Raw genomic sequence first — 10,293 nt, 5'->3', positions numbered from 1 at the left:
GCAAAAAAAAATAGCTTTTTTCCACCCTTAACTTAGGAAAGGGCATTTTCATCATTTCACGGGACTAGGGGTGAGAATTTGAGGCTGGGTATAACAACACACTTCTAGAAATCATGTAAATTAAGGCCCCAACCTAAAGTTAAATGGGCGGATATTGGTATTAGAAGAATATAAGGAGGGCAATTCTGGAAAACATGTAAATTCTCAAGGAGGGGAAACCCTATTTTATGTGGAAATTACTAAAAGAACCAAAGCAAAGAGGAAAAAAGGGTTTTTATAGGGTTTAGGTTCCCTGCTCTTGACTATCGAAAAACTTCATAGTTTCTTCTGTTTCCATTTCATTTCGATTCAATCATTTAGGTTTTCTGTTTCTCATCAGCAAAACACCAGTCATTCCTCATGTGGGCTCTTCGTCGTGCTTCCAATCAGCTCAGGTAGTTCTTCTCTTTGTATCAAAATATGTATGTTTTAATTACTCGCTCTTGCTGTATCCTTCTCTGTGCTTATGTTCGTCTACTTAACTGGATTATACTTTATCTTTCTTTTGAAACGGGATAAATTAGAAGATAAAGTATATGGGATACTGATATTCTGAGGGGAGTTGGTGATGAGATTTTTTTTCAAGACATAAATGTTTTGGAGGGGTCCTTATGTTTTGATTTAACATAGCATGAATGGAATTTTTTCAAGATAATATAGAGTGGAAATAAAGCGCGGGATTTGGTTTGGACAGAATGCTTATCGGGGTTTGAGTTATGACACTTGTATTTTTTTTTTTAATTTTTTTTCAATTCGCAACAAGTATTTGCAGTGTAGAACAATTGTAAGGGCCTTATTATTGTTATTTGAATTTTCAAGTGTTTTTCTTATGGAAAGTTATGAACTTAGTCTATTGACATTTCTTGTGTTAGAAATGCATGCAGTCAGTTGTTATGCTGTGGTCCTTTGGCCTGTTCTCATTTTCTGTTTCTGCTTTCACAGTTTCTGAGGGATAATTATTGTTTGTTGCATTTTCAGGCTGCGAAGCTTGAATGTGGGGATTTCAAGAGTTTCTTTTGCTAAACTAGAAATTTCAGAAGCTGAAAGTGGTGTAATTTCTGATTCTTCCCAGGCATCACTTGAGAGATGCCTGTTTAACCAAACCAAAAATGTCTGTTCCAATATTTTCATGGGAGGGCGTAGTCTTTCTTCACAAGCTGGTGCAGAAACTAGCGAATCAGATTCAGAAGATGATTTGGAAGATGGGTTTTCTGAACTTGAATCACCAGCTGATGTCGATAAAATTGAAGTAAACAATGCACCAGCTGGAAATGAGGAGGAGTTAGTTTCTGAACCTGAGCTCAGTGATGATGAGGATGATGATGATGATGTTGTTTCTCAACTGGAAAAGGCAGATTCAGGTGAGAAAATCCAAAAGAGAAAGACCTCAGAATTGTTTCAGGCCATATTATCTGCAAATGTGCCTGTAAGTAATGTTCTGGATAAGTGGGTTGAAGAAGGAAAAACTTTGGATAGGTCAGTTATATCACTGGCTATGTTTAGTCTTCGTAAACGGCGAATGTATGGGAAAGCTCTACAGGTAAATTTACAAGATGCTTTGTTTGGCTGCCATATATTTTATCCAGGTAACAGTGTCAGTTGTATAAGGGTATTAACCACATTAGAAGTTTAATGGTGTTAGCCATAAAAATTTTTACTTATGATTTTAGTTGAAGTTAATGTTCATGTATTTGTATCCACACACATGCTAACTTTCAGTTTCAAATTCTGGTTTTTGTGATTGTCACTTATTTAGTTTCAAATATGATAAATTGATGTCAATTGTGGTAAATCTCTAAACGGCGAGAATGCTGTTGTAGTCAGGATATGAAAAGGAATTAATGATATTGCATGCACATTGATATTATATCTTAATCGGACCTTTTGTTTGGGAAAAAAAATATGTCAACAATAATTTTCAGGATTTTGTAGATGGAATTCGATATTTGTGTTGCACTTGATCTGTAAAATTTGCATAGACAGAAGTTCATTTTTATTTTTTTTATGGAAGTAAATAAAGAATGTGGTTTATTTGATGCTATTATGCTGTTTAAAATATAATATTCGTTACGAGCTTGTAACCAGCAATATCATGATACTAATACTACAATACTCTCCATGTCTCACCAATATAGGCATAATTCTTTATTATGGTTCAATCTCGTTGGAGATCTGAAAACCGCCTGACTTTTCCCTTTCATATATTGTTGGCGTATGCTTTTTTTTTTTTATCAACACGTAAATTTTCCCCTTAGAGTTAGTGATTAAACTGATTATTGAGAATGTTCTATTGTTATACTAATTCATATTCCAAGTCCTAAAAGCAATCTTACTAATACTTCTATAGTATTTTATAGTATTTTTAGTATTGGCGATGGAGTGAATTCTGCAGTAGAGTTACTGTATTTAGTTTTTGAATTATTATTGAGATTTTTAATTATATATTTACATAAAAGAATTGAAATTGGTATGTATTATTAACACCAATTTAAGTTAGAATTTATTAAGTTTACATCTATTTGTTATAACTTTTTGGGATGGAGACCTATTTATTGTATTTGTTCATAGTATTTTGAAATCATCATTGGAGAATTCTTTTCTAGCTTTACAAGATTGACTATTATATTAATGGTTTCTATGGTCTCTCTAATTTTATGGAGGATTTGTGATTAAGTTTTACATCACTAAGAAATGTCTGGTTCAGCATCTTTAGCTTACATGTCCTTTAGATCGGATGTAAAACTACGAACTTCCTATTACTGCTGTAGTGGCTAAATATTTGTGATCAGTTAGCGTGGCATTTTAAGTCTTTGCTCTTTAAGTTCTAAGTTATTTGCAGTGGCATTATATTTGTTAGATTGTTTTCATTAAATTTATGGTCCTTGTGTTTGTAGTTGTCAGAGTGGTTGGAGACCAGTAAGCAATTGGACTTTATTGAGAGAGATTATGCTTCTCGTCTTGATTTGATTAGCAAAGTGCGTGGTCTCCAGAAGGCAGAGCAGTACCTTGAGAAAGTTCCAAAATCCTTTAGAGAGGAAGTAATCTACAGAACTTTGTTGGCCAGTTGTGTTTCTGCTGGCAATTTGAAGAAAGCTGAAGAAGTATTCAACAAAATGAAAGACCTTGAATTCCCGATCACAGTATTTGCATGCAACCAGCTACTGCTCCTTTATAAGAGGCTTGACAAGAAGAAGATTGCTAATGTGTTATTATTAATGGAGAAAGAAAGCGTCAAGCCTTCCCTCTTTACTTACAAAATCTTGATAGACACCAAAGGCCAATCCAATGACCTAACTGGGATGGATCAAATTGTAGAGACAATGAAGGCTGAAGGCATTGAGCCTGATGTCAACACTCTTGCAATTATGGCTAGGCACTACGTTTCTGGTGGCCTCAAAGATAAAGCCGAGGCAATTTTGAAAGAGATGGAAGGAGGAAACTTGAAAGAGCATCGTTGGGCTTGTAAGTCATTGCTCCCTCTCTACGCTCAACTAGGAAAAGTTGAAGAAGTAGGGAGAGTTTGGAAGGCATGTGAGTCAAAACCCCGGATTGACGAGTGTGTTGCTGCCATTGAAGCTTGGGGAAAGGTGAATAAAATTGATGAAGCCGAGGCAGTTTTTGAAAGGATGCGAACAACATGGAAGAAGCTCAATTCAAAGCAATATTCTGCACTTCTCAAGGTTTACGCAAGCCATAAGATGCTGACCAAGGGTAAAGAACTAATCAAGCAAATGGCAGATAGTGGTTGCAGAATAGGACCATTAACTTGGGATGCTCTTGTTAAGCTTTATGTTGAAGCAGGGGAAGTGGAAAAAGCTGACTCGATGTTGCAGAAGGCAGCGCAGCAGAACCAGATGAAGCCGATGTTCAGTTCTTACATGTCTATTATGGATCAGTATGCAAAGCGGGGTGATATACATAATGCAGAAAAAATATTTCACAGGATGAGACAAGCTGGTTATGTGGCAAGACAGAGGCAGTTCCAAGCTCTAGTCGTGACATACATAAATGCCAAATCTCCAGCTTACGGGATTAGGGACAGGATGAAGGCAGATAACATATTTCCGAGCAAAGGTTTGGCTGGCCAACTGGCTCAGGTCGATGCATTTCGGAAAACAGCTGTGTCGGATTTGCTCGACTGATGATTTTAGGTGTTTTGTTACTTGAGGATTTGCTAGAGGGAATGATATGAGGTGGTATTCCAGACTATTATATGTATGGACAGCCATTATCTGTTATTAGTAGGTACAACGTTTCTGTTGCTAATGTAGCACTTGGATCCTCTTTATGGTATAAGGTTTATTTTTGGTTACTATTCATCACTTGTTTTCTTAAATTCTTCCTTTCCAAATGCTATCTTTTTTGAAGAAATAAATTGTGTAAATATAATACCTTCTGACTTCTTTAGAAAAATAAGAAAACGTATGATGAATATGTTCAGCTCTTGCAGTCGCATCGTAGGCATTACCACTAACTTTTAAGCTTTGTATTGCAGTCTTCTTTGTTTGTTCAATATTTTGGGCTTTGCTATTTGAATAGAAACAAAACTTGGTTAAAATGAGTTAGGTACAAAACTGGCATTGACATATACAGTAAAACTTCTGTAAATTAATACTCGATAAATTAATAAACTCTTTAAAATAATAATTTTTTCTGGTCCCGATTTGTATCAGTTCAAAAAATGATCAATTTTAATAAATTAATAAAATAATAATTTTTCGGAACAACCCTTTATAAATATATTGTATTATTACCTCTATAAATTAATAATTTCTCAAATACATATGCGAAATATATATATAGATATACATACTTAGGATAATTTAGCAAAATATGAATCTATAGTATTTTGTTTTTTCTTGAAATTTCAATCTAGTTGAATTTCATCTCTAACTATTCTCAGTTCATTCAAAAATTCCAGTGTATCATTGTCAAATTGTAACAAAAAAATTGTAAAGAGTGGATGATGCTATAATTGCTTCATTTCCTTTGATTGGTTTCAAAAGTACCGAATACGTTAGATTCTTTAATATAAGGATCTTCCTATTCTTTATACTTCACATTATTTATATAAAGATATATTTTTTAATAAAATAGTTATATGACAAGTCGATTTGAAACAACACTCCATATAAATTTATATATAGTAATTCATTAATTATGATACATCGAATATTTTTAACATTAATATAATGAACTTCCAAGTTCAATTAACTTATATAATGCATATGTAATTTTATTTGTTCATTGATTTTAGACAAAAACTTTATTTAAATTAGTAATTTAAAAATTATTTAAAATAAAAATAAAATCACTCTATAAATTAATAACTATTAATTTATCGATTAATTAATAACTCTATAAATTAATAAAATTTCATGGTCCCAACATTATTAATTTATAGAGATTCTACTGTATATATATATGTTTGTTTTGACAATATGTTTGTTTCGGAACATATGTTTGTTTCTTTAATTTGTTTTGACAATATGTTTGTTTCTGAACATATGTTTGCCGTTAATGATTTTGCTCTGCAGAATTGTAAACTGTAAAGGGTTTGGCTTCACAGAATCGTAAACTGCGAAATACAAGCCTTCGCAGTGCGGAGGTTGTAGGATTATGGAATAGGGTTTACATAATTGCAAAGTAATGTGAAACAAATTGTCTTCTCAGGTTTTTGGAGTTGTTTCGCAGTTGTTTGAACTACGAAAATGATATAATACTTTTGGCTGTTTTTCTTTAATTTGTTTTGACAATATGTTTGTTTCTGAACAGTAGTAGTATATCAACCGACCATGTTTTGTATGTGAGACGTGGAATGGTCAATGGAAAATGGAGGGAAAAGCCATGATATATGGGGGTGGTGAATCAAGTTGCTTCAGCTTTCAACAAAAATCAATTTCGAGATTTTACAAGAGAGAGTACACTTTTGCGTGTGTTGATTCAATCTCATTTGAGTGCTTCATATAGCATTGCCGAATGAATGCAAGCGATGTGATCCTACTATATGTTACTTTTCAACTGCGGACAAGATGCACAACTATTGCGAGTTATGAAGAAGAAGAATGTCGGGACGAGTAACCTCCCAGGACGAGTTCAATCAAGTTGTGATCCCACCATTGAAGTTGATACTCATCGGCTTGACAAAGAAAAGATCACGGATTTCAACCTCACATCCAATCCCGGTTTAGATGATATAAGCGAGAATCCATTTTTTGGTCCGAAAGAAACAATATATGAAGGAGATATTTGTGGTCATTATAACCCAATGATGATAATGATGATGATGATGATGATGATGATAATAATAATGATGATGAAGAATAATCTATCTGGCGGAAACAACCTCATCGTGAAGGTGTTCCCGAAACAAATGCACGAGTTGACCATGTCTCATTAAGTATCTATGAGATGGATGATGAAGAAAGAAGGAGGACTGATCCATTTTGATGGTTGCCAGAGGTTCATGATATACCTATGATTCCTATTGTATTGAGCGTATAAAAAGGGTGCTAGTTTAAAAGTGCATGATATATTCTCAAACAAATGAGAATTGCAAGGTACACTTGGAAGATAATAATATGTTCGAATGGAAAGTAAGTATACAAATCTAACAAGTCATTGTTTGAAGTTAGATGTAAGCATGATGATAAATGTAAATCTAACATTGTTTGAAGTTAGATGTAAATATTAAGTATCTATGACAAATCTAACTAGTCATTCAGACCCCCTTTTGTCTCTGCCTCTGATTTAAACATTGATTTTTTTTATTTTGATTTTCAATGTATTCATGTGTTCTGAACATTTCAAAACTTATTCTCCAACCATTATATGTGATGGTTTTTTTTTTTAAAATTAACCAGTGTAAATTCAATAATTTGATTCTATATTAATTGTATTTTTTTAATTTAAATGAAACACTTTAAAATTATTTATATAGTAGAACCGCATATAACACTTGTATATGTATAAAATATGGTTTAATGCATATTTACACTCTTGAACTTGACACGTTTTGTTTATTGGTACCCTGAACTTTTAAAATAACATATCACGCATCTATAGTTGGCTTTAAAAACCTATTGCACACCTATAGTTGGCCTTAAAAACCTATTACACACCTATTGTTGCCCTATTCGGACATTCTACACACAAAATCATTGATCTTTCGTCTTTAACGAACAAGATGGTATGCGTGTTATAGAAAAAAAGAAAAGCGCGGGAGTTCGTTCGATATGCCACCTCATCCGTCAAAGACGAAAAATCTACGATTTTGTGTGTGGGAGGTCCGAATGAGCCAACTATAGGTGTGTGATAGGTTTTTAAAGCCAACTATAGGTATGCGATAGGTTTTTAAAGACAACTATAGGTATGTGATAGGTTATTTTAAAAGTTCAGGGTGCCATTAGGCAAAACTTTGTGTATATATGCATTAAGCCTGTAAAAGATTGATGAAACTTGCAAGGATATGTATGACATACATGAATGGAGGCCATGATGACGACTATACATCCCTTGTATCCATAAACATGTCTTCATTCTTTATAATGAATCTATCCCTTTTGATAATCCAACATCCATTCTTCTGCTTCTGTTTTTCTCTCAATTTATTGTCTTGAACTATATTATTATATAATATAATATATATTTTATAATTCAATTTAAATTATGTAATTTATTACATTTTTAAATTTGTAGTGAAGCTCTTAATCTGTTGGTTGAGAGCTTACCTATGATCGTAGAGATCATGAGTTTGAATCATATGGGTGGGATGGATTGAGAGTTTCTCTGAGTTTTTAACGTAATTTTCCTTTTTTTAATATAAGTGCACTGCACATAATTTTTTAAAAATTACATTTTTAAATTTTATTTATGTATATTTAAAATTTAAATACCAATTAAAGTTCAAAAGATTAAATAGTTTTTTTTTATATCTATCGAAATATGAAAAAAATAAAAACAAATACTTTAAATATTTAATTTATGTTATATATATACACACTAACTAAATGGTGGTCCAATATAATGCATGCATACTTTCAACTTGAAGTCTAAAGGTTATTCAAAACTCTTATTTTTTTTTTTTTTAAGTAAATACGAGTGAAATCTAATAGGACCAAATTGCTCAGTCGGAATAGGGTCAATTAGTTAATTCGATCGTCAAATGGTTCTGATCGGTTTTTAAATGTGAAAAAACCGAACTACCTAAGGCCTAGAAATGAGACCAGTTTTAGTTGAATCGGGTTGACCTGATCGGTCCAGTTTTAAAAACAACAAATAAAATCACTATTTTTTTTTATTAAGTTTACCCCAACATACCAATACTTTCAAAAATATATTTATATTAGCTTATTATCTCAACAATAATAAAAAAACCTTGTAAAATCCAATATATGTATGTATATAATAATGTAGAATGTGTAATTCGGTGCGGTTGGATTTTTTACATTTTCTATTAAACCGAATACTGAATATGATGCGGACATCCTAACTGGGATCACTGATCACACGCGCTCTGGCGGATCCCCAGACATCAGACCCACGAAGGTTGTATCTAGGAGGGCGGATCCCCAGGACATACGCGCGGGGCGGATCTAGGAGTACACAAGGAGGCGAATCAACATCTTCCCCTGGGCGGATCTCTGTTTACTTCCTTCCGAAGTAATTCCCCTAACAACCCTGACAATCCGTACCTGTACCATTATACTAATTGTCGGGGCGTACTACCTATTTTACCCTTTTGCTGTTAGCCTTATTGTAACCCTAGTAGGGGTAGTTCCTGTCCTTGTTCTTATCTTTAGGGGAAGTATTTAAACCCCCATTTGTGTAAGGATAAACTAACTTTTATCAATCAACTCTTTCTCTTTGAGAATTCAAGGTTTAATACCTTTTATCTTGGGATTCACTCCTTCTAGTTTAGCTAGAGAAGAACATCTTTGTAGGTTTACGATTAAAACCTTCATTATCGCTTTCAATCTGTATCAGTTGGTATCAGAGCCGATCGTTTCCTGACCCGAAACTTCTTTTGGCAATGGTTCAACCCCGACAACCGCAAGATTCCATGGAAACCAGTGACCGGAGGTATGAGGAGCTGAGGGAGCACCTCGCGGAGCAGATCCAAGCCAGCCATGAACGGCAGAGGCAAACCGATCAACGGTTCCTGGAGCTAACCACCTCCTTAGAAAACTTCAAGCTGGAGGTTCTAGCGCTAACCCGACCAAGCGCGGGAGGATCGACCCAGAGAAAGGAAGGAGCCCTTGAACAACCGCTTCCACAAATGGGTCCTAGGGATCCTGAGGTAAGAAGACCCAACTTTGTCATTGTGCATAACGCTGATAGTGATAGTGATGACTTTGAGGGTATCGGGAATGATGATACCGTTAGAACTATGAGGGATGTTGGGCCTATTGACAACCGACGTGTAGAGGTTGCTAGGGGATACCCAGGTCTAGGGAACTTTGATAGAGATGATGCCTTTAAGCTAAAAATAGACTTACCATCTTTTGGAGGCGAACTGGATATAGAGGGGTTCTTAGACTGGCTATCGGAAGTTGAACGTTTCTTTGAGTATGCTGGGATTCCTGATGAGAGGAAAGTAAGGGTGGTGGCGTATCGCCTGAAGGGTGGCACATCAGTTTGGTGGGATCAGATGAGGGAAGAGAGAAGAAGAGGGGGCAGAGATCCGATTCAATCTTGGCTACGGATGAAGGCGATGTTGAGGGAGCGGTTCTTACCGCCGGATTATGAGCAGTATATCTACAGCTCCTACAGGGGATGCTCTCAAGGGACCCGAAGTGTCCATGAGTATACCTCAGAGTTCTTGAGGCTATCAGCAAGGGCCAAGTTGTCGGAAACTGAAAGCCAAAGGACCTCTAGGTATCTAGAAGGGTTGAGATACAACATCCAGGATCGTATTGGCACACAGATGGTGGTTCGAGTACAAGATGCTAGGAATTTAGCCCTCAAGGCTGAATCTCAACTAATCGGAAGATCCAGGAGATCCGCCACTACTGAGTATACGCCTGGAGGAAGAGATAACGTGAGGTCTTATGACAAAGGCAAGCAGGTGGCGAGTGCCAGTGGGGCCAAGGTTAACAGTGTGGGAAGGGGATTTGTTGGAGATACTAGGCCATACAAGGAAGCACCTATACCACCTAAGAGCAACAATCCGTATGCGAGGCCAGCACCTTTCAAATGTTTTCGGTGCAATGAGCCAGGCCATAGATCCAACGAATGTCCTAGGAGGAAGAGCGC

General features: G+C 35.3%; 1 protein-coding gene across 1 annotated transcript; it reads left to right on the top strand.

Moving 5' to 3' along the window:
* Window positions 1-266: 266 nt before the first annotated feature.
* LOC136208696 (pentatricopeptide repeat-containing protein At1g80270, mitochondrial-like) lies at window positions 267-4,358 on the top strand. The gene is made up of 3 exons (XM_065999806.1): window positions 267-434; window positions 1,018-1,579; window positions 2,934-4,358. The coding sequence occupies exons 1-3, from the start codon at window positions 400-402 to the stop codon at window positions 4,179-4,181; spliced, it is 1,845 nt and encodes a 614-aa protein (XP_065855878.1). The 5' UTR covers window positions 267-399; the 3' UTR covers window positions 4,182-4,358.
* The last annotated feature ends 5,935 nt before the right edge of the window (window positions 4,359-10,293 follow it).

The sequence above is a fragment of the Euphorbia lathyris genome, chromosome 10 (assembly GCF_963576675.1).
Source record: "Euphorbia lathyris chromosome 10, ddEupLath1.1, whole genome shotgun sequence".
Taxonomy (NCBI): domain Eukaryota; kingdom Viridiplantae; phylum Streptophyta; class Magnoliopsida; order Malpighiales; family Euphorbiaceae; genus Euphorbia; species Euphorbia lathyris.
Note: the sequence above shows the minus strand (reverse complement) of the source record. Positions and strands in the feature narration are given on the sequence as shown.

Coding starts and splice junctions, on each gene's coding strand:
- LOC136208696 (XM_065999806.1), top strand. CDS start 400: ATGTGGGCTCTTCGTCGTGCTTCCAATCAGCTCAG. Junction 435..1,017: donor CGTGCTTCCAATCAGCTCAG/GTAGTTCTTCTC, acceptor TTGCATTTTCAG/GCTGCGAAGCTTGAATGTGG. Junction 1,580..2,933: donor TGTATGGGAAAGCTCTACAG/GTAAATTTACAA, acceptor TTGTGTTTGTAG/TTGTCAGAGTGGTTGGAGAC.